At 36.6% G+C, this 25,025-nt stretch overlaps 5 protein-coding genes across 5 annotated transcripts; 1 reads left to right on the forward strand and 4 right to left on the reverse strand.

Annotated features, from left to right (window-relative positions):
- Positions 1–6,966: 6,966 nt before the first annotated feature.
- EV154DRAFT_545345 (uncharacterized protein) lies at positions 6,967–7,952 on the reverse strand (the record flags this gene model as incomplete). The annotated part of the gene is made up of 4 exons (XM_051604649.1): positions 6,967–7,299; positions 7,347–7,539; positions 7,597–7,667; positions 7,877–7,952. The coding sequence occupies 4 exons, from the start codon at positions 7,950–7,952 to the stop codon at positions 7,049–7,051; spliced, it is 591 nt and encodes a 196-aa protein (XP_051453748.1). The 3' UTR covers positions 6,967–7,048.
- Positions 7,953–9,112: 1,160 nt separating this feature from the next.
- EV154DRAFT_18979 (uncharacterized protein) lies at positions 9,113–9,763 on the reverse strand. Its single transcript, XM_051594285.1, has one exon. It carries the CDS (start codon positions 9,646–9,648, stop codon positions 9,295–9,297), a length of 354 nt encoding a protein of 117 aa, XP_051453749.1. The 5' UTR covers positions 9,649–9,763; the 3' UTR covers positions 9,113–9,294.
- Positions 9,764–15,789: 6,026 nt separating this feature from the next.
- EV154DRAFT_485176 (uncharacterized protein) lies at positions 15,790–16,291 on the reverse strand (the record flags this gene model as incomplete). The annotated part of the gene is made up of 2 exons (XM_051598740.1): positions 15,790–16,044; positions 16,193–16,291. The coding sequence occupies 2 exons, from the start codon at positions 16,289–16,291 to the stop codon at positions 15,790–15,792; spliced, it is 354 nt and encodes a 117-aa protein (XP_051453750.1).
- Positions 16,292–19,918: 3,627 nt separating this feature from the next.
- Positions 19,919–21,805, forward strand: EV154DRAFT_554702 (WD40-repeat-containing domain protein; the record flags this gene model as incomplete). Its single annotated transcript, XM_051605213.1, has 2 exons — positions 19,919–20,194; positions 20,255–21,805. Exons 1-2 carry the CDS (start codon positions 20,093–20,095, stop codon positions 21,803–21,805), a joined length of 1,653 nt encoding a protein of 550 aa, XP_051453751.1. The 5' UTR covers positions 19,919–20,092.
- A 196-nt stretch (positions 21,806–22,001) lies between these two features.
- Positions 22,002–24,784, reverse strand: EV154DRAFT_567673 (uncharacterized protein; the record flags this gene model as incomplete). The annotated part of the gene is made up of 6 exons (XM_051606032.1): positions 22,002–22,101; positions 22,171–22,704; positions 22,806–24,273; positions 24,331–24,464; positions 24,538–24,625; positions 24,691–24,784. 6 exons carry the CDS (start codon positions 24,782–24,784, stop codon positions 22,002–22,004), a joined length of 2,418 nt encoding a protein of 805 aa, XP_051453752.1.
- Between the last annotated feature and the right edge of the window lie 241 nt (positions 24,785–25,025).

Raw genomic sequence — 25,025 nt, forward strand, 5'->3', positions numbered from 1 at the left:
CAAATCAAATATTCTTTGCTGGCTTAAATTTACACTTGCAGGAATGATACTTGTCGTATAATCCAATGGTCTCATATCATACTTTCTTGTCAATTCTAAAGGAAGTCTTGTAATTCCAAAAGTTTCTCTTGTCTGAGTGTATGAGAATGTATCACCAATACAGTTACCAAAATAATTTTGAACCGGCGCATGACCTACTTTTATACGCAAGGTATTTATGGCCTGAGAAATCCAAGGTGAAAAGTGCCAATTATGAGCTCTTCCATGTCTGGTAATACTTCCCATCTAGACCAAAAGTAAAATAATTAACATCTGTGAGGCATTTACTTAAATGTACATAAGAACTTACACTCATGTTGTGATATAATCTATAATCAGATAACACCGCATCAGTCAGTCTCGGACCTGCGTTGTATGATGCAAATTTTCTGATAATGTTGAAATGTACTGATCCTTCTACAGAAGAAGTACCTCTACTACATCTATATCTCATTAAGCCATTTTTATCTTCTCCTATTTCAGTATACAAAGCTGGCCCTCCCACAACATCGGAAACATTGCCTTGTCTAATTTCTTCCAAGATTCGATTAGACATAATTACAGCCTCATTATCAAACAAAGGCAGGCCAGTTCTTGAACACAATCCATTTTGGTACTTATCGAAAACAAGCTTGACCATAGGATACAGCTCTGCTGGAGGGGGAATGTATCTTCTAACACGATCAAAAATAAACTTCGGGTCTACTAATAAACGAGTATTCCAATCTGTACCAATCGAAATTAAATATGCTTCTACCCTACGTTTATCGTCACTGTCAATAACAAACAAAGCATCACGAAATCTACGAATAAAATCTTTGCTTAAACCATGTCTGAGAGATACCTTTATGAGGTCAAGCAAATGAAACGCATCTTTCAATACTCTTGAAGGAAGGGCACTCGAGGAATTGCTAGTACTTGAAATAGGCTCAGTATTACTTGTAGAAATGACCGGAGGGTTAGAAGCTTGAACAAGAGACGAGATATATTTTGGTTCCGAAGCTGTAAGCAAATTGGCTCTATTGACAGAAATAGTAAAGTTTGGTTGTCCAAAGTCCTCCAGTGATAAATTGTCTTTGTATCGATCTAGTAAAATACCAGGTATTGACACTTTGACAATTTCCATTCCAATCGAAGATTTATTTTTAGGGGTAATCAATTGTTCACGTTTTGACAAATTTGATTCATCCGGTAAGATATCACGCAAATAACCTAATGCAGCGGGAGTAGCTTTGTCAGCCGAAGAGGCATATAGAGCAACAAAGGTACCGACTGGTGTTGACCTATAAACTTTTTGTTTTACAGTGCAAAGATCCTTTAAGCTTTGGTAAATTTCAAGAGATACATACGCATCAACAGCTGCATATTCAATGTGACCAGGCGATAGAACATCTGTTTCCCAATTGCTTTTACGTATATTGTCTGGTTTTAACATATTTAAATGCAGTACCTCTCCGCACATTTTTTGCAATGAGTAGTTTCGTCTTGTGGCCATTTCTTTATCATAACAAAGTGTGCCAAGTTCTAGTTGGTTGGGTGTACTGGTTATACCATACTGGGAAAATTTAGCTAGATCACCACCGATCTGTCGACCAACTTTTATGATTTTTGGAGATTCAATTAATTGTCTAAGCTTGCTCGGAAAAGTAATTGAATTGAAAGTATAAGTTCTTAATAAATAAATAGTTTCACCGTCATAAATTTGCACCAAAGCCACGGGGATGGGAGATCCTGTCAATCTAGCACGGACACCAACGGGGTAGGCAAAGGATGGAGTCCATTCAATATCAAATCCTACATGCAAGTTTGAGGTACCACCATCAACCTTGCCAAGAATAGTATCACATGCAGAGTTTATTTCCTGTTGAGTCGAAAGGACAGTAACCGGAACATTAGCTGGGATAGTTGCAATTGGAAAAGAGCTGTAGGGATTATTTCGCGTGATTAGCTCCCGATGCGATGGAGTGACATGAACAACGTCTCTCGTGAGAGAAGGGATGACCTCTTCCAAAAAATTCCTATCTCCAGTCACATTATCAGTGTATGCAATTTGGGGCATATCTGAGTTAAACTTGCGGTAGCTGTCCATCATGTTTTGAAAGGAAGGTCTAAGACAGTTATGACTTTTGGAAGGTACAAGCAGTTGCATACGTATTTCTCCATATTCATTCAATACCGTAAATAGGCCAGCAAACGTGGAAACACCGTTAACTTTACCCATGTGTTTTATTATCTTAAAGCTGTGATCTAATTTCAAGATAATACCACCAAGTTGAGAGGTATGTTGATCGATAAAATGTCGGTACTCGGCAACCAAAGAGCTATAAACATAACTCAAATAATTTGAGGACGGAATGTATCCATTGTACTTTGCTTTGTCGAAAAAATCGGAAAACTGTTCAAAGTTTTGAGGGATATTTCTTTTAAATAGCTGAGAAGCTACATTCGGTTTGTAGTCGTTGATTCCATTATAATAGACAAACTGGAGTTCATCAAATCTCTGAGTGTGCATAATACGAAGTATCTTGCTGAGTCTATGTGGACCAACACCATGCTGAAAAAGAGGACGCATTGTATTAGACAGATCCTTAGAAATTCCAGATTTGTGTGTCAGAATGGCAGGAAAAGCTCTTTGATGTCCTGGGTTCAGTTGCTTGATGATAGATTGATTGTAACCACTAAATGTTTTTTTACAATTTTTGTTCATGCATCTATAATTCATGCTCATCAGATAAAAGAAACTAAAGATAATCACAAAGTTAATATCAAAATTTGGGAACTATAATCAGAAAAACTTGAATAGTTGCAAAATTACTTACTCAAACAGGTCAATAATTCTTCTGGCCTTAGTCTTTTTTGCAAATTCTTTCCTCTCCAGGTTAGCCAATTTACAGGTAGGACATTTCAGATGCTTTTTTCCTTCCCCATTAGTCCCACGACCATTCAAAAGGTCAGGGAGCCAAATAAAAACTCGTGGTCGATAAAATATGTCAGGACTTGTTCTGGTGTCATAATCAAATCCTTCGTACTCAACATCTACCCAGTAGGTTTTTCGTTGATATTCAACTGGTGTTACCCCTCCTTTAAGCCTGTTTTGGATTTCAGCAAGATATTTTCCAATAAAACTATCTTCTGGTGTACTGTCACCAATTTCCTCGTCAACAATCTCAAAGTCCTCTTCTGTAAACTCTTCTTCAGTAGCAGCATCAGCATTAGCATCACCAACATTTGTTACATTATCATCAAATTCTTCTTCATCACTTTCAGTGCCTTCAATACTATTCATTTCAGCTTCTACCGCGCTTAAATTATTATCATTCTACCCTTACTGTAAATACTTTATCATATATGCATATTAACGTATGGGATTATATACATTACCTCTTCCTCAGAGATAATTTCCATCTCTGTATTCTGAATGTCTTCTATCACAGGACTATTTAAGTTTCCATCAACATTGCTACTAGAGAGCGAGGTAGCTGGCTGCTCTTCTTCTCTACGCGACCCTGTTTGAAATACTGACATCCTATCAAGTCTTTGTTGACTTAAATTTGGTTGACTCATCACACGCTTAGGACCTGGACGTGATGCATGAGGATCTCTTTTTGAGCCTGGTTTAGGTCCAGGTTTTTTCTTGGAAGCGCCATCATTTTGGTTAGAAGAACTACCGCCAAACATTGTAATTATTTTTAAGGATAAGTAGAAAACGAGTTTGAAAAGAATGTCAAGATTTATATATGTGTTTTTGCTGTCAAAATGTTTATTTGTTTATAAGAGAATTTAAAAGCTAAAATTAAAAAAGAATTTCAGGGTGTAGCAACATTTTAAACTGCGTACAGTGTAAGATGTCGAATTTCCTTTTTGGTTTACAGTGGTTCTGGCCTTCTGGTTGGCTCCCTTACAGCGGTTCCGGCCTTCTTATTGGCTCTGTTACAGCGGTTCCGGGAATATTATTGGCTAAAAAGCCCCTTACTACAAGCGTACCGCCTACGTAGAAAAAAAAGACGTAGGTGTAGACATTCTCTGAATTTTACACGCTAAGGGAAAAATGGTAACGCCAAAATTATGAATAAATCTGAAATTAACACTTGTTGAGTAATTTACCAACGTTGTTGGCCAGCAACAACTCTTTTTTATATAAAAAAGAATGGTCAACAAAGCTTTTTACAACAAACAACAAATCTGCCATAGTGATACTCACTATGGCGGAAATAATGGTAACTATCTGCCATTTACTTCACAAAACTGCCATTTTTTTGGCGTGCAAAAGTGGCAGATATGATATTCTATAATAACAAAAGAGGCACAGCTGCCATATTTTTGGCTGGCAAAAATGGCACCTTTAACAGTTGAATGAAGCCAAGAGGTTCACTGCTGCTGTTTTTTGGTTTTAAAAAATGGCATCTATTTTAGTTTGTTGAAGACAAATCATTCACAGCTTCCATTTTCCTGGCTTGTAAAAGTGGCAGTTATGATATTCTATAATAACAAAACGTTCACAGTTGCCATTTTTTTTAAACGGACAAACCCTTAACCTTTCTTTTAGACCCATTCTTTTATATTTGGCAGGCTGACATTTTCTTATTCATTGTTATTATTCGCAGTAAAGCACGTTTTATTGGACTGTTTATTTATATTTCAGTGGTGTATAGGAGGGTTTGATATAACTTAAACCTTTTTATTTAGGTTTGTAGTTGTATACATGGCAATAAGATATACGATTATAATGCTTGGATGTTACTTTAGCTTACCTTTGACTCTCTTAACACTCTATAAAGGTATTTTTAGAAAATAGTAATACTGTAATTAATTCTGCATTTTATTACCAGCCTTTTGTTCTGATGTCGATGATTATTTGACCGGCAGTGTTCCTAAAATGTCGTCGTTTGAGTGGAAGGTACACAGAATAAATAGTCTATATGTAAGCAGTATGATATCAATAAGAATAAAACATAACCTTTTAAAGACTATTTACCCGTAAAGATAGAACCGTCTATTGACGAGGACCATTATCTATGGAAAATGGTTATATTATACAGACGTACTTTAGTTTGATCAAAATAACAAAAATAGGCTAAATTTTATCTAAAAAAAACCCTTTAGTTTATTATACAGATTACATGTCGTTGCTTCAATCATTGCAAACATACCCAATTCCAACATATTTGTTCACACTTTCCGTTATTTTGAAGGGGCTATATACCCTTACCATCATTATTTGAAGGCTATTTATTTTAAAAGATAAATAAAAGTAAAAGAAAGAGAGAAAAAATTGTAAGTTAAAAGAGCGCTAAAATACACACTAATAAAGAAGCTAAAAACCAGAATGGACCTATCATGTCGACCAGACACGACTATTATCTTCTTCTGGTTCTTTTACGTGAAGGTTCATTCGCTACCTCTGGTGGAGGAGAACTGTATAAAAAATATTTATCGCATATGAGTATACATATATCATGCATGAAAAACAATAAAAAAAACTTACAGCACGTCCGCTATGATGGGGGACTCATCGCGACCCATATCTTCGAAAGCGTCATTGATAGAGTCTGAACTATCGGGATCTTGTTGATTCTACATTTGTATACTTTGTTATTGATATTTATGTAACAAACCGCTAAAGAACCTTTTACTGTTATCCTTCTTCTGTGTGTTTGGTTGTCACTTTTAAAGCTCTCCCTTAACAAGCTTTTAGCACACCACATTCTCTTACACTGGTAAATTTTGAATCCCTTGTCATTCGCAAGTTTTTCCAGGCGCAATATCTTTTTTTTTTAAAAAAAAATAAGTAAAAAAATGGCAACTTGTTACCATTTGCTTCACAAGCGCAAAAAATCATTTTTTATACCGTAACCCATCAAATTCGGATCAATATTGCATCGATTTTTTGGCATATAGCAATCTAATTTTAACTTTGAGATAGTTTCTATAACATCTAAACTACATATTGACGGCTTCAGAAATGTTTTTGAAGCTTTTTTGTTTTTTATGATATTATGATCATTTGTATCAATCTTTTGCTCGAATCTTATTGGCTGGGGATATTGAGCAAATAAAAAAAATGGCAGTTATGTTGCCATTTAATTCACAGCTGCTGTTATGTCCGCCATAGTGACTACCGATTTATTACACCTTCTTCTTTCTTTTGTTTGTCTTTGCCATCTTTGGTTTTGGTTTTGGTCGTGCCCGCTTTCTGAATGAAATGTGGATGACTGTATCGGCTGTAATCGCACCCAATATAGTGTGGATAACTGTCCTTCTTACTGGTGGTTTTACCACTGGAAATGTTCCAACACGACTTCAGGCAAAGCTTCCCTAATATTGGTATAAAAACCACTCTTGTCTTTAAAGACGCATCATTTGGTAAAGTCTATATTACAACCTTTCCAATCCATTAACCATATGTACCGCTCTTCGATATTTTCTAAACTGTTCTTTTTTTGGGATTCCAAGCGTGCAATGCTAACCTAAAGGCTACAGGTCGTCTTCGTATGGTAGTAGACATGGATCATACCCAAAGACAAATTCTTGAACTTTGCAGCCAAATCATCAACAACCTCGGCTACTGTAACATGCGGTTCCTAAACAACCAGTTTTTGAACATGTTGTTTTATAAGAATGATGAAAAACTATGTATGTTTTACCAAACCAATGATTAAACACTGTCTAAACTTCCATCCGCCCTTCAGTTAAAATAAAATTGGCTTGGTATCAATTATTTTAAGGGTCTCCTGATGACTTTTTCCACGTATCCCTCAATACACCATCGATACGTCCTTACAATTGACAGAAATGACAAGAATGATATTATTATAGACACTGCAGTATTAATCAACATTTGAGATTTAGGGTGCTTCAATTAGTCTTGAGTGGTCCATAAACAATTATATTTTATTTATTTTCAAATTAATTACAATTAATAATTTAAGCAATAGGACCATTCATTTGTTATTAACAGGTAGATTCAAGTGCACATAATCGATGCCTGTCTTAACTCGCGTGGATCAAACTAAAAATGGTTGGGTGAGCTGGTCGGCGCATCGAATCCCATTGAATCATCATTCACTGACTTACAGTGACGCCAAAACACATCTGATACCATAAGCAACGTGCGAATGTTTTTCAAACTGAGAAAAACGGCCAAATATTGTAACGACGCAGGAAATGCAACACGATCAATTTCTTGCATAATGTAAATACCATCATGTTGTAAGCGCATCAAATAAAAGATGATGGTGAAGCCATTGATGTGGAAAACCCCTTAAGCCCACAGCAAAGTTGTTATGAAGCTCCTTTAGCAATCCTACAAATTTTTCTTACGGATATGTAAACCCAGTCGAGTTGTAATAACTTGAAAGATGCCTGCAATTTATTCATATCAACCGTGTCTTTGCTGAAGATTCCGAGACGAAGGAGATCAAGACAGAGAGCGTGGTTGTCAGTTGTAGGGTTCGCCACTTTAACCTCTCCAAATCCAAGACTAGGACCGAAATCTCTTTGCTGTATTTTTGATATTGTTCAATCAGGGCGCTTGTCCGCAGTTTCATCACAAGTTACATTGGACCATCGTAAAATAATATTTTTATCAGGGTCCGTAAAGAGTGCAGACAGAAGTGGTATTCCTGGCGCTGCAAGTTTTGTTTATTTCACCAGGTTTTGGTCATTTTTTTTTTCTTTTTTTCTTAATATGCTTACCTAGCCCTCCTTTTTGCAAAAGCAAGCCTTTCTTGCTCAGATCTCGAAGATCTCAACGTCAATCTTGACTCATCACCACCATTAGCAACATTGTCAACAATTACCGCCTTTCAGCAACACCGCCACCAAGCATTGAATGCACCACCAGAATTGGTGAATAGTTCGCATTCCCCGAATGATTTCTTGTTGTTTATGGGCAACAGCGGCAGCTTACGCATACTATTAAAACATTGTCAGTTTTATTCTTCACAATATAAAACTTCAATCCCACTTTTCAAAGTGACTTACCATGCTTTTATTCCCAAGATGAATGTGTCATGATCCTGTAACATCTTATGCCCCAAATATACTTTATGAGTAACCAGCGTTCAGACTCAATATTCATCATTGATCTGTCAGCTCTTTAAATTCTTTGCCATGATTCACATAAGCTATGACCACCTTTTGTCATTGATTATGCTTTTATTCAATTTCTTGTTTTCTTTCTCTATAAATATGGCTGATAAATTTCACTTTTTCAGTTTTTTTTATCAGATATATTTTATAATCATCTTCTTTTTTCTTTTACCTTTCTATTTTTAAATAAATAACCTTCTTACAAGAAGCTATTCATTCTCTGACCTGTCCTGCCTATCTCGTTCCTCCTCCGTCAGGAACGTGGCTAGGAACATATTATAGCAATGATATCAGAAGATACGTACTAGTTAGACAAAGACAAAGGAAGGGTGGTTTAAAAAGTATTTAATATTAATAATAGACTATTTAAGGAAGGGAAAGGAATACAAGATAATCAACATGGAACGGGGAAGGCGAGGGAAAGTGGGAGTATTTATATCTTTTCAGATAACATTGGTTTGCATTTAAGAATGTCTTGGCTTACTTAATTAGTCCTAGTGTTGGTTTCACCTTACGTGGCCGAAACCCACGCGTCATGATTACTAATTACTTGGCGTCGGAGATACTTGGAAACGCGTTATGATTGCTAATCTTTGGAAGCGGTGGGTCATTGCATGGATAGTCTTGGAAGGTCCTGGAAAGTTCTGGACACTGGTGTTGTTGAATCTCAGCATGAGATCCCAGAACTTTCCATTAGACGGGGATACATGGTCAGGGGCAAAGTGCAAAGTACGAGGTTCATGACATCCAGGTTCCTGACAGAATAATTTTTGAATTGGACAAAAGTCTTTTCCGAGCATTAATAATTCGATTTCTGCATCGTCTTTACTTTGTTCTTTGCTTTCAACATTGTTCACAATTCGACTTAACTTGGTGAACACATCATTACTGATGTCTTGCCTTGAGTCCAAACACTCTTTCAAAAGATATCTATCCAAATCATATAAAGTCTCTTCCGTAAAAATGTCAACCACGAGCTTGCTGTGTTGCTCCGATGCCAAGAGGAGGATATTCGACAGACTCAGAAGCTCATGGATGGATGATTCGATGAGAAACAAATGATCGTTAGATATTTGACTCTCTTAAGGTAGCCAAATACCTCGTCATCTAATTAGTGACGCCCATGAATGGATTAACGAGATTCCCACTGTCCCTATCTACTATCTAGCGAAACCACAGCCAAGGTGACACGGCCTGCTTGAATTTTGTAAATGAAAGAGCAATATCTACCCCCTTAAAAAGCCACGGAGCAAGGACAGGGGAATTAATAGGCGATAGTGGTATCGATCTATTGTCGGTATTGGTGCTTGGTACTGGATTGACGAGTGACAGTGAGGATGGAAAAGTAGAATTACTACTGCTTGGTTCAGTTCTTGACGTGGAGGTAAGTGCTCCTAACGCGTCTTCTGCACTATTAGATACGTATTGAGCGCATCCCTCCTGAACATCAAGTCGAGTTTTTTTGTTTTTCATATCGATCCAGAACTTCTTGTACTCTTCAGTTTGCCTCCAGGTCATCAATTCTGAAGCTAAACGTTCGCTATGATCACCGAAAATGGCTTTACTAATTATCGAGCTGTCAGGAACGTAGCAGGAAGTATATTATTGCAATAACATCAGAAGATACTCATTACGCGTGGTGGAGAAGCGAGATATTCTCGACTTGTTCCAACCTCACGGAGAGAACCGAACGTTGTTGGTGCTTGTTTGGGAGCAATAGGCCCCAAATAAACAACAGGAAAGTTGTTGATGGTAGTAGTGGTCGACCTGAGGGGAGTTACAAAGGCATTGGGGAATTCTCACACAATGTCATTGTCGATGGGTAAACGTTGGCCTGTACCCCTAAAGCAGAAAACCGAGAAGAAAACCTCAAGTGTTTCTAATAGTAAAAACACAACACTTTATCAACAAAGCAAAAAATAAAGCAGAGGAATCTATTTGTTTAATTGGTACATTAGAAATGGGTAAACACCTTTACTCCAATATTCTCTTTCGTACTTACTCGTCAACGAAAAGCAGCTGAATCATTTTTCACTAATAGTTTCGAAAAGAAAAAAAATACGCTTTTCACAACATAATAAGAAGTGTTTTTTTTTTGGCTCCAGGGGAAAGGGTGACGTAAGTCGACGCTAGACGGTTTACTTATATTCCCGAATTTTCGAGCGGTTTTTAAAAGTAGAGGACTGCTTTGCTTTTGATTTTTAGGCAGAGCGTTTATTATTAACTTTTTTTTGTTATCTTTGTATAGTAAAATTAGAGTTGGAAGGAATGTTTGTAGAATTTATACGAGAGAGAAACCAGTAATTGAAGCTGTTTCATTCTTCGAGTTCAGTTTCGGTCAAAATATTCTGCTGGCGTTTAAGTTTATGAATGTTAGAAAGCAGAGTGTCAAAATCTATTGAAGAATTGCTTGGAGCGGTGAGAGGAGCTTGTTCAGTTGGAGTAAGAAGAGCTGAGCTATCAGGCGAGCTCTGGGGAATGGTTGAGAAAGTGGGGTCGAAAGAAACTATTCGATTTAAGGTTAGTAAAAAAAAAGAATGAAGCCGTAAAGAATTTAATAGTATTTATCTTTGCGTTTAAATACAGAGAAGCAAGACATATCACACTTCAACAAATACATGTGTTTGCATGGGATATTGTTAAAGCGGAAGTCAGGGCAGCTGCAAGTGATCATTTGTAGATCGTCCACCACAACATCATAACTTACACAAGAAGTTGAGAAAGAAGAAATAACATAACCACTTCTACCAGCAGAATCAGTTCTCGCAGTTTCGATGCCATACAGTGTTCTTTACTTCATTTCAAGAGTATTTGTCGTATTTGGGTACGATTTTTATGCATTAGAAAACTAATGCATAAATAATCACCTATAACTATTATGTTCTAATGCCAATAACACTTGACAAACTAGTACGTACCCTCTAACAGTATCCGTTACACGATCTTACAAAGAAGTGTTCCACTGCACTCAGTATCTGTCAGAATGCTCGTGTTCCTATTTCACACATATGGGACAACGTTACCTTTAATCAATTCTAACGAGTAGAAATCGAATAACACAAAATAGAAGACTAAAATATAGATTTAATCCAAAACCAGAACGGTTGACACATCATAAATCCAGGAGATGTTGGCAATATTAAGGGATCGATTATTTCATAGCAGCAGAGTTATTTAGTCTATTTTTACCCTAAAAATAATATTCATTTATCTCATTGTTCTTATACGTGCCATTTTATGAATTACAAATGACCAATTGACGGCGGAATTACAGTATATATAAATATTAGGTAAGACGCAGATACAAAAAAAAGGGAGAGAACCTGGTAGCTGCAACTAATGTAATTTCCTGTATAGTGGTCCCAAAAAATTGGTAGTTTATATCGCAGCAGCTGTAAAGGTAAATAAAAGGCCCATATTTCTGTTTCTAATGCACTATTTAGGTGACTCGGTGGGGGCATGACCAAAATAGCATAAAATACATCAGCACAATGTACGTGATCCATTAAAAATATCCAATAAATTTTTAGATGTTGTATCTTTAACTAGATAGATCAACAGAAAAAAAACAAACTTTAAAATCCTATACGTTCGTAATCTGATTTAAAGATAACGTCACATGGATTAGGGAAGCTAAACATTTAAAATGATTTTCTGAAAAATAACTTGATTTTAATTGTTAAATAATGAAAGACTCCAAGGAAAAAAAAAAACTTTTTATAGAAACCCATTGTACCCTAATTTTATAAATCTGCTTTAACCTCACCATCAATTTTTTTTTAAATCTGTATATCTAGCATAATTGTCAGACTGTGTACAACAAACAAGAATATATCTTTCAAACGCAGGGATTCCAAATTGTTGATATTCCATAGTTTTCATTTTATCATCCGAATCCTCGTCATTTCTTTCTCTTATTTTTTCGTGTATAAATTGGTATTTGTGTTTTAATTCACCTAATCTCAGACTAAGGGAATGTCATACTGATGTAGAAGAAAGAATATAGCTTTTTAGTAAAACGACATAAACTTGATCCCGCAAAAGCTTTCATCCTCTTTGCCAACTCGTTGTGTTTAGATACTGTTATTCATAATTCGCAGGATTCTTTATTTAATTAAAAGCCTAGCGTGAAGCGGGTATAATTTTATCCTTTGCTGGATGAACCGTAACCTTCGAATTTACAAAGTACCAACCTCATCCCTCTAGTTATAATTCTTGTTAAAGAAAAAGAAAGGGGGTCGACAAGCATAAGCCTCATTTTTACAAAGTGTATCTGCAGACACTTCTGTATTTGGTTACACTGACAATGACTCCCATCAAAAGGAAGGTTTCTTTGCTTTTTAAGCAAACGTAAAGTATGCTTTCCACATGCATCTGTCAAAAATGGAATAGAAAAGTAGCAAAAATAAAGTTTGTGCAAGGTGAAAAAAATAAAATAAAAAACGTTTATGTGCGTGGGTAAAAGCCTGTCTATCGCTTTTTCTTTTTTTCTCAGCTCTTCTGTTTCTCAAAATCTGTCTTTTCTGCTTATAATTCCACTTATTTCACAAGAGGCCTTTTTTTTTTGCGTCCACTCAAGACACCTCACGACTTCTGCCTTAACACCTGTAAAAGCACCAGCTAATTTGCGCCCCTTTTGCCTCCTAGATTCTAAGTCAACAATTAACTTTAAACAACTCCTTAAATGATTTTTCAGTAAAAGGTAAAATTCTTTCTTCCTAAATCTTGGCTCAACTTTTGTGACCCGTCTGTGATTTTGAAGAATTCCTCATTCATGATTTAACACAAACGACCACAAGAAAGGATGTAGCAAGTAATCGTCTTCGAAATATGACTGCTGTCTTCATTCGACGCTGCACAGCTTGGAGATGTTGGAATGCGTTTTATTTAGGCTCCATGGCGACAATCGTTCGTGGTGATGGTCTGTATTGAAGGTGGTGCCTGAAGGAGGGGAAGGGAAGTATTGCTGGATCCAAAGCCAGTTAAAAAATATGATATTTGATCCTATTTTTTAAGAGAATGTTTGATCGACATGTGGTAATGATGAGAGCGTCAGGCAGTTTTTGGATGATTTGAGGGCTACTGTCGTCTATTCAAAAAAAGTCATGGGTAGACAGCCTATCCATTCCTGATGCCCCCAGAAACAAATATCCTTAAAGAAAAGTGGCAGTTTATGATGACTTATTTTACACACTTGGTTTGATGAACCTGATGAACGCGGCTCACTATGATTTATCTGGATCACTATATTTGACTTTATCGATTTATCTTTAAAAAGCTCGTGTTTAAATTTGGACATTGTAACGCTGTAGATGGACTTGACAATGGGACAATTGGGACAAAAGTACACGATGACGAAAATCCTCTTGCTGATACTATCGACTTTAAAAGTTACATGGAAGCCATCTGGAACGCTTGAGGCAATGATCAAAGTATATGAAAGGGTTTATTCGATCACATCGGAACAAGTTGCTTATTTACAAGGAAAATGGATACGAGATTCAGAGCCATCATTTTTTCTATTATTCTTATGAAGAGGACCTTAACCCAAAGCATCTTGATGTCGCTTGCCCAACTGGCTAAACATCATCCTTACACATAATTGTCAAAGGTGAGATCACGGTAGATAAGAACAAGGAGGATACTTTGAACGAAATTTTTATTGTATCAATTAGCTTATTCACCATGGCTAAAATTATATAAACTGAAAATAAAATTGGTGAGCTTACTCTTGAGTGCCTCGATAGCAACCTTAGATTGATCACAGGTTAGAAAATATATGCTCGAATCTCATTTATCAGACGCTAACGAAATCAATGCTAGTTCCACTGTCCAAGGTCATAGAGTAAATTATGAATGGCACTTTGCTGATCTTACCGCGTTAAAAAAAAAAGATTAATATGGATTGGACCCAATGCTTAGAGTTTGCAGAAAAAGAGTGATTATTCAAAAGATATATTTAGGTGGATAGCGTCAAAGCTGCTTACTTTCGTGAAAAAAATAAATAAAAAATGTTTTCATTTACCTCATTTTGTTGTTGTTTTAGTCGTCCTCGCAAGCTTTTGTAAATCATGCTTTCTGTTAAATGTGTTGGATATTTTAAAAAGATCTTGATAAGAGATGAAATTGTATGTTTTCGCAAAGGAGAAAAAAATGACATACGTGCATCCTTATGGATTTATTGATAAAAATGCCAAAGGAAACAAGAAAGAAATTGAGGTTGAAGCATCCATGACTATCATAAAGCAAATGCAATTCGTACCAGAAGTAAACTAATTTGACGTTTTCTGGAGGGATGGTGGTGGAAATATCATGTCCAATAAATATACCATAACTTATGAACCGCTCCTTGGTTTCAATATGGTCGTCTAAAAGAATGAACACTCATTAGCAAAATAACTACAAACTAAATTTATAATGCAGCTGTGTGATCTGGTGTGAATTTACATCGTGCCAGATTGTACAAACTAGGGATTTATTTTATACACATTAATAAATGAATTGGAAACTGCAGGTTCGACAATGGCCGTTTATGTCTTGTAGAGTCATAAGTCTGATTATTTTTTTTAACATGAAGACATGTTATTTGAGATTCAGGTATTATTATTTGGCTCTTGGCTTGCACAATCTCATTATTTCGTATTATGACGGAACACAGCCTGAAGGACTTATGTGTGATTTTGCGGATCATCTTAAGCCAAATAAACTAATAAAGGTATGAAAAATGTAATATTTATTGTAAAAAATGAAAGACAGGAAAAGTTTGGTATGGAAAGGGGTGAAGTAAAGAGACCACCAGCCAAGAACCAGAGGAGAAAAGGACAAGCTTCTCTAAAACTTACTCATAAAACTTAACCCCCATTCGCAGGGAATATTAAAGTCGTAACTATGCGAAGACTGCCACTAGAGGATCCTTGCCTACACTAACGGATTGCTGGCCTCCCAAGCCCAGGAGCGCATATCTATCGTAACTACATCTACAAACTTTCGATGGGTCTAGCCACGCTAGATTACTGGCTTATACTGTACCGTGATTAGAATAATATCAGAAGTAGAACAGCTGCCTTAAAGCCTTCGCAATCTAGACCGAGTTAAGATGACATAGCTTTGACACACGTTTGATATATTTGAAGAGCCTTGAAGGGAACGTTTGAAGAGGATTGACGCAATGTGGGAATATTTGACGATGGTTATTGCGTTACAGAGCCTTTGTATTACGTTTAGAGAGACCTGATATGAGGTGCAAGCCTTGGAGAAGGTTATGGAGTTGCAGAGCCTTGGGAATATTTGAAGAAGTTTGTAAAGGCTTGCATATCAAAATGAGCACTAGCTGAAAAGAAATATGAGCGAAAGAAATATACAGACCCTTTGTGTATTTATAGTTAAAATAGATCATATCCTTCACGTGGCTTATATTTTTATTTATGCTGGTTGGAGGCTGAAACGCATGTCTTTATTGTATTGATAGATAGCTTCAGAGATCTCCCGCCAGATACCTATGCATATGTATAGTTCTTACATTTGATTTTCCTATCATTGTTGATCTCCCACCATCTTAGAGACGGGAGTGTACCTTTTTTCTTATCTGAGAACATTCATGCCCTTGAAGTTTATTTACCAAAACGGAACATGGCCTTAAATAATTGCTTGCGAATCACTTTATTTATCCTTTCCGTTCCGTGTAAAAGGGAGACTGATGTGAATGCTCATCCAGGTGTGGCTGCTAAGTCTCAGCTGCCAGGATAAAAAGCACCATCCCCAATATGGTGTAGGGGGTGTTTGGTCCTGTTGATTCTCATGTTGTGTATTGTGGGCAGGCAGCATGAGGATAATCAGGTTCTGTATTGAAGATGGTTTATCGGAAACATATTTAATTTTTGGGCCAGTATGTGCTTCCACCTTTTCGCGGTATGGCTTTCATATGTTGGAAACTAAGAGAAGCACTTTAAATATAGTTTATATCTTAAAAATATACTTTTTTCTTCTTTTTTCCTTTGGCTTTTATAATCGTCTTTAACTACTTTTTGTAAAACTAGTGTCAACGAATTCAGATTAGCTAAACGTAAGCCTCCAGTTGACTATCCCAATGATTTTGAAAAAGTTGTTTTGTAATGACACCCAGGCGACGTAAAGCTGCATTTGGGTATAGGCGTACACTCATTTGCCCTATTATTTAAGAACGCTGAAGAGAGTAACGTCACTTTGTCTATTATACTTATTGACACAAGTTATTTAAATTAATCATCGCCACTGAAGGAGATGCTGATTTTGACCGAGCCGCTAGCGATTGAGACGACTGACGATGCGGGTTTACCAGAAGAGATTATAGATGTATTACAGCAAACAAGAATATGCTTCAACAAAACCTTTGGCTTTAGGAGTTGACTTGAACCTGTTTTGCTCTGGAAATCACGAAGTACTTTTACCACCTTCCTGTACATGGCGAAATTTTATATCATATTGGCCACATACTTCGAACGTTCATTACGGCTGGAAGAATTACGTCGGTTCTGCTTTTAGCCATGTTCTTTATCGATTCGTTATTGCCGATGGAGAAGTGGCTTTATTAGAAACTCATGCTCCTTAGTTGAAGCTCATTCTGAATCAACTCCATGCAGCCTTAAGCCCTTCATTGCTGATCCAAGGAAGGAGCTGAAGACTTACGAGCTTTTATTTTTTATTTTTGAATCATTTTGAAAGGGTCACGCAAAAACAAAGGTTGTCAGCGATTGCGACATATTGATGATTGTTTATTCTCTTTAAAACGAGATTCACATTACTGACAATATTTTATACTCTTTATGTTCATTGTATTCTGCATTGTTGAATGGATGAGAAAATGTTGCCGTTAAATTGATATATAAAGCATAACATAATCGCAGAAATTTTTTCATATCTCATCATCAAATCAAATGAATAACTACTTTACAGGAAGACCCACACCTCAACCAGATATTCCTCCCAGACCCGCCACGCCTACCCCTTACACCCAACCTCCACCACGTCGTTAAAACGTTCCTTTTTATCGATGATCATGATTTCATAAATAAAACCCGTTTTTTATTCTGATCATTAATATACATTACAATACTTTCATGCCCCATTATCTTTGTTGTAGTCATCTAATAATCCAAACCTCTTGATTATTGTGTGAACATATACAACACATTAAAACTATACCTTTCCTTTCTAAAATTGGTTGTCTTTTCTTTTTATAAAGCAATATAGATTCTTGGTATGTTTTACACTGAATACGTATACAATAATATTATACTAATCAAGTATGACACCTGTTACAGATTACAAGCCATAGTTTCGGCACATTATTTTGATGAACATAGTCCATAATTATAGACTGTATATCTATGTTTTACATGCGACATGTATAAATATCCTTCATACAAACTTCTCAAAAGTTACACACCTGATTTATATATAGTTAACAGTGATGATAAATTTAGTTTAATTTTCTTCTTCATTCTTCATTGCCTCTAACCGGTCTTGCAAGACAAACGGCCAAAATTATATGGTAAAACTTTATGGATATAGGCTGTGGCATTTTAAAATAACCTCGCTTTTCTAAATAAAAACCAAACTACTTAAAGAAGCCAACCCCACTTTTTTATAAGTAAGCATTCAGACCGACTACGAGATAGTACTGATGTACAATATCGTTTGATGATAGCACTCCTTCTTCTTTAGAGGGTTACCACTTGTTTTTTAAAAAAAAACTGCATGATGAGAATCTTTTTTATAGGAGTTTTACAAGAGATTTGTGTGGCCGAATTTTTCCTTTAATTTTTGGTAGTGCTTGGCATGCATTAAAGGAAGACAACGCTTGGGAAAATTAAAAAGAAAAAAAAAAGCATTTATAAATATTATTATGTATAAAGCTTGTAAAGCCAGTGTGATAGTTACGATGACCTGTTCAATGTTATGTATTTAAGCATGTATTTATGTTTAAGTGGGTTTAGACCGTCGTGAGACTAATTGGTTTTACCCTACTGATGATATTGGTATCGGTAACGTTTTAAGAGCTAAAAAAAAGTAATTCATTATTCTATCGTATTATTAGAGACCGATTTTAGCTATCATCTTTCTTTCCTAGTTATTTACCCCATTTAGGACCACTGCTGCATACGGAATCAGAATACACGTCCTCTTTTTCATTATCCTTATCTTTATCATCATCACTGTTATTGTCCCACTTTTCTCTTACATTGTAACGCATATACATGTGAGGCGATCCATAGAATCTCGTTGCAGAAATAAGCTCAGGATAGTATGGATTTTTTCTGTAGCAAATAAGAGTATCCTGTAGACCTTTTACTCTTTCCGTAAGAAGGGTTGCGTTACGTTTGCTGAATTTTTTACAATAAAAAATACAGCAGGCTTTTTCCAATTTAACAGTATCTGATTCAGACATAATAAGTGACAAAATCCCTTCTTGCCGAGACTTCTAATGATGGCGCTGGGTTTGTGATCTCTGCTGTTGGTGTAAGGACTCCTGCTGATATGGTGTTCGCTAATGCTACGCATGATATTGCCGTTGCTGCGGATCTCATAGTCGTTGAAAGAAAGAAAAAGAAAGAAGAAAAAAAAGCTGGATATCCTTTTTTTGTTTTTTTTTTTTTTTTTTTTTTTTTTTTTTGGTAAGAATGACTCGATTAGATGTTTTATGGCACAATACATACTGCTTTATTAGGGCTTTTTGGGTATGAATGATTGAACTTTTTGTCTTTTTTATCTGCACAAAAGACTTTAAGCATTAATAAGGCAAAGACTGTTCCACCGTGTTGGGATTTAAAGCAAAAAAATTATCTCTCCCGACAGTTGCCATATATGAAATGAAAGGTGTAACCATGGACCGGTAAATTTGCAGTGAGAATCCATTTCAAAAAAAAAAAAAATTATCTCTCCCGACAATTTCCATATATGACTTGAAAAGTGTAACCATGGACAGACAAGTTTGCAGTGAGAATCCATTATCTCATAATTTTTTTTGCTGATAAATTGATAAGGGCTTTTTTGTCATCCTGATTGATAAACACTTCTTGTCACCTCAATAACATGCCACCTAAAAATACACGAAACATCCAGTTTTATTTTATATTCTAATGCTACTGATCATTCCACTTATAACGGACTACATCCGATCATAAACATTACGACAACTTTGGCATGATGTCTTTTTGTTTACACAAAAAATAGTGATACACGTATATTTTGTTTATAGACATGTATATTTTGCTTAAACATGTATATTTATGTACAGCACTTTTTTAAGCTTTCTTTTTTTTTGACAGATGGGGAGGATGAAAAATTCATTTCTGGGTTTTGATTATGGCACAAGAATGATGAAATATTCGCCTTTCATTCTGACATTTTTTTTTATTCATGCTACACATAAGAGGATCGACGGATAGGTGTGTGACTATAAATAAATAAATAACAAAAAAAAAAAAAAAAAAAATTGCGCTTGATTGAACGGTAATGTCGCCTAATGTTTATGAACAAATTAAAGTCTCGGTTTTTTTTATTACTAGTTAGATGATGAATGTCGCCATTTCCGACCTACCTTTTTCCATCCAATGAAAATACTTGGACTTTTCCTGTTTGACCAATCTTTTTAGAAAGAAAAAGTCAAAAATGCTGCCAATCACGCTATATCAATACCGGACACTGAAATTTAACGTTTATTGGCTAATGTATGCCTGATGGCACAATGATGATCCAATCAAAAAGCTTAGATATTGTGTGTTTCTAAATTTTTTGTTGTCTATGTATGCTCCTCTTTTAATTTTTTTTTCCATCTTTTTTTTTTGGTTCCCCTATATATATGTAATTATTTTTTTTTAGTTCTTTCCTTTCTCTTATACATTTTCGATCCCCCTCACTCCTTCTATTTACCCCGTCTTATACAAAAAGGCCCACCTCTCTTTCTTTTTCTTTTTTCTTCACCATGAACTGTACAACCAAAATTCCCACCTATTGCTACAGACATAGTCCCGAATTAATCAAGACTCGTAACAAGGAAGATGTGACCACGCTGCATTTACAACAGGTAAAAAAAACGATAAAAACTAACCGAAAATAAATCACTTACTAATATTTTAAAAAAAAGGAATTGAGCTTATTACCAGCACAAACCCAATTAGAAATTTCCACACTTTGGTCTACTTTTCAAACCGCCAACAAAGAGAGTCGATTATTAATGCTTAAGGGTATATTAGCCTCTTCCTGCACACCTCAACTTTCATTTATTTCCAACGCCGTCAAACCTTTATTACGTACCGATTTCACTGCAGTTTTCCCTTCCGAAATCACCAAACATATTTTTTCTTTACTCGACGCTTCTTCGCTCTGTTCAGCTGCTCAAGTCAATCATCATTGGAAGAACTTGGCTGACGATGACACTTTATGGCATCACATGTGCGAACAACATATCAATAAGAAATGCACCAAATGTGGTTGGGGTTTACCTCTCCTTCAAAAACGTAAAGTGATTCGCATTAAACGTGCTCGTGAGGTCGAAAGTGATGCCATGTGTGAAGACATCCCCGCTGCAAAACGTCTCGATCGTCGTCGTCCCTGGAAAGATGTTTACAGTGAGCGTCTTGTGGTCGGTCGTAATTGGCGTCGTAATCGATCTGCTACTCAATCCTTTTCAGGTCAACATAAAGGGGGTGTCACCTCTTTACAATTCTGTGAGGCTCAAAATATCTTGATCACCGGCTCCTATGATAAAACTGCTATCGTTTGGAACTTGGAAACTGGTGAAGTCTTGAGAAAATTAGAAGGCCATGCTCGTGCTATTCGTACACTTCAGTTCGATGATACCAAATGTGTGACGGGTTCAATGGATCATACCTTACGTATTTGGAATTATCATACAGGTCAATGCATTCGTACTTTGGAAGGTCATACGGACGGTGTCGTTCATCTTAACTTTGATTGTCGAATCCTGGCAAGTGGTTCTGCCGATGCCTCCATCAAAATTTGGAACTTTCAAACAGGTGAATGCTATACTTTGACAGGTCATACCAAGATGGTGAATCATGTCAGCATTCAAAAGAACAGTACTACCTTGATCTCCAGCTCAGATGATGGTTCTATTCGTATTTGGGATCTCGAAAAACGTGCCTGTGCTCGTGTCCTCAGTGGTCATATGGCTCCCGTTCAAGCTGCTATTCCTAGTATGCCTGGTTTCTTGCATTCTTTTTACAAGCCTGTCGTCAAACCTCGTAGAGCTATTAGTCCTATCAGTAGTAGTAGCGATGAAGAAGAATTACCAGTTGTCTTGAGACGTCGTGGTAGTAACTCAAGCAATACAAGCACACGTAGCGAGGATTGTGACCGTCGATCATCCGAACAAGTGGTCATTTCTGGTTCATTGGATAATACCATCAAGGTCTGGTCTTTAGAATCCGGTGAATGTTTACAAACTTTATTTGGTCATGTTCAAGGTATTTGGACATTAGCCTATGATAAATTACATATGGTGTCTGGCTCGCATGATGGCAGTTTAAAACTCTGGGATATCGAAAGTGGATTACCCATGCATTGTTTAGAAGGACATGCATCGGCTGTCACTGCTGTGGCTCTCAGTGATACCAAAATCGTCAGTGCTGATGATCAAGGTGAAGTAAGAATCTTTGACTTTGGCTGTAAATAATCTATTCCCCCCCTTTCATTACACACATATGTACATTTTAATAAAATTCCCCCCATTGTTTGCATAAAAAAAAAAGTTTTTGTTTTGTTTATCAAAAATTACGTAAGAATAAAGAGAGAGAGTGTGTGTGTTTAGGAGAGAGCGAGAGTAATAGAGAGAGTGTGTGAGTGATTGTGTGATTGTGTGAGTGAGTAAATTACTCTTGGCCGAAACCAACAGTTTCTTCCACAGCCATAGTAAGTTTTGCAACAAGCACTTCATATGACTTGTAAGGAGGCATATCAATACGATTGAAACTAAAAAAAAGAAAAAAAGAATAGGGTTCAATAAGAGAATAATCTTCAGATCTGTGTAATCAAACTTACCATGTGTGTGCTTTGGGTAATTGTGTGACTTCACCTGACTTTTCGATAGTGAATCTTCTGGGACCATCACTACCTTGTAAATCCTTGAAGCCATTGACGGGAATACGAGAAGTACCTGTAGTGAATTGTAGCAATCTGGATTTCTTTTCACTGTCCCAAGTACGAATACATTTCCAGAACCATTGAATCACATCATCCTGTTCAGTATAACCTCTGTAATCCGTATGCTTCTTCCAATCCTCGACATCAATCTCGGCAATACCACCAATCAACAATTCAAGTTCACGTTCATCAAATACATTGACAAGATCTTGAGGGATCAATTGGTTAAAACCTTCCTTGAAGGCCTTGAATTGTTCTTCCACTCGTTTATGAATACGCCATTCAGTGACCAAATTAACATACTCCTTCTTGTTTTCTTCGGTGACCTCAATGTTTTCTCCATTCGGTATTAAATCCACAGTCACCACTTCTCCGAAACGATCATCATCTGTAGAGAATGTCAACTCCAAGACATCGGTGATATCGTTGTTCCTATGATGTCGTGTGATAAGTAAAACAAAAAAAAATCATGATTTTTGCATTGTACACGCACACACACACACACACACACTAAAAAAAAAAAAAAAACTTACAAAATCCACATGAGACTGCGATAGAAATCAGCATCCACACTCTCCATATCCGCCACCAAAATTTTCTTGTTCAAGATCATTTTATAGAACGAAACGATAAAGAAAGCATCCAAGAAACGACGATGGAAAATAGACAGACCTACCACACGACCAATGAATCTGAAATAATTCAAATGTTCAGGGTTGATACCTGAATGAGGATTGATCTGTAATGTGTAGTTATCATGAGCAGAGTATTCAAACAGACAATAGAAAGGATTGAACATTTCATGAGATAACAAGAAGAAGAATTCACGAGATAAACCACCATAATCTAATCCATCTTCACCATCAAACTTGATCATCAAACGTTTCTTTAAATCGGCAGGGGCCTGTCTCATAATCTCGGCATAGGCGTCTTCAAAAATATGATCTCTTCGTACCTTGATATGACATTGTCCAGGAACAGGACGAAGTGCAGGTTGAGAACGGAAATAAATTAACTTACGACGGAAATCTCGCTTGTATTGAGGTACGTTTTGATCAAGACTACTGGGTAAACGAGGATCATCCCACGTTGTGGTCTTGGTATTATGATCTACAAAGTAAACACGACCTGTACTTGTCAATCGCATCTCCCAACCAGAAGGTAGAGGTCCCAATTGACTCACGGGTTGTACCTGCACCTGTAAATTAGATCCAGGTCCGATAGTACTAATGTATTGTTGTCGTCGAGGATCAACCCACGTTGTCGTACGTGTATTATGATCCACAAAATAAGGTCGTCCTTCAGCACTCGTACGCATTTCCCAACCAGGTGGAAGTGGTCCTGATCCTGCGGATGTCATATTGTTGTTGGGTACAGTCACACTGGAGGATGTATTGGGTGTTACCGTAGCAACGGCAGCAGAAGCAGAAGAGGCAGCGGCAGCAGAAGCAGACGCAGCAGCAGACGCAGCAGCAGCAGCATTAGAAGCAGCATGAGTAGGTGGAGGAGCACTTGTATCTAAGGATACATTACTATTAGCAGCACTAGGTCTATCTTCAGGCAAACCACGAGCATTATGACGCAGTCTTTCCAATTCTGTTTGATTTTGTTGATCTTGAGCCGTTCTAGCGGAAGGTCTTTTCCAGGTGGTTGTACGAGAATTATGATCCACATAATAAGGTCTTCCCAAATGATCTACTCGACGTTCCCAACCAGGAGGTAAATCATTGTTGTCTGAAGCTGTGGAAATATTGGTGTTTGATTCGGAAGCACCCACTTGCATCGGAGGTACTAATCCACCCGCAGTAGTAGTAGTAGTAGCAGCAGCAGCAGCAGCAGCAGTAGGATTAGGTGTGCTGGAGGAAGAGCTGGGATTACCTGCAGCGAGGGTATCTGTACCATTTCGAATAGGTACATTTACATTGGTAGATAGATTCAAGATGAGTTTTCCGTGCACGGCCTCGTTGGTATTGGATTTCTTTAATTCCAGTGTAAGCATTTCTAATAACGGAGTTTGATTAATCTCGAATACAATAGCACATCTAACTATATATTTACCATCTCCACCAACGTCAAGGTCGAATACGTTGGAGACTTGAACATTAATCACACCCAAGAAGCCTTGATCCTTCTTTTTAAACTTCTTTTGATCAAATACTTGTACAGCGATAACGCTTTGATTGGTTACTTTTCTATATCCATGTTATTAATAAAATATAAAATATGTAAAAAAAAAAAAAAAAAAAAACAAGAGAGGCTATTTACAAGTCGAAACTTTCATTCCAGTATGGATTCAATGTCTTTTTCATGACGGTAGTAGTGTGTGTTTGTTCGCCATCCACAGTTACAACAGCTAGTATAAACAGAAGAAAAAAAGGTTAATAACAAGAAAAAAGACAAATGTTATGCAATAAGTACCAAAAGGGTCGGGCATTTTAAAAAATAAGTCCTTCTTAATTAACCCATCTGCTGCAATAACTGTAAGACGAATGGTCCTAGTGTTTGCTGACATCTCTCTTTTTTTTTATAAGGTAGACGAGTTAAAAAAAAAAAAAGGAATAATAATAAAAAAAAAGAGTAGAGTATTGCGACTTTTTTTTGTTTTATTAAACTTTTTTTTTTTTTTGTGTGTGTGTATTGAAACTAGTTCGGTTTATTCTTTTCTCTCCCTTTTTGTTGTGTTGTTCCCTTTTGGGTTATTTTGTAAAGGACGCTGATTTTTGTTGTCTGTAGGAGAGAGAAAAAGAAGTACA

This window comes from Mucor mucedo (genome assembly GCF_025094135.1).
Source record: "Mucor mucedo strain NRRL 3635 chromosome Unknown EV154scaffold_109, whole genome shotgun sequence".
Taxonomy (NCBI): Eukaryota; Fungi; Mucoromycota; class Mucoromycetes; order Mucorales; family Mucoraceae; genus Mucor; species Mucor mucedo.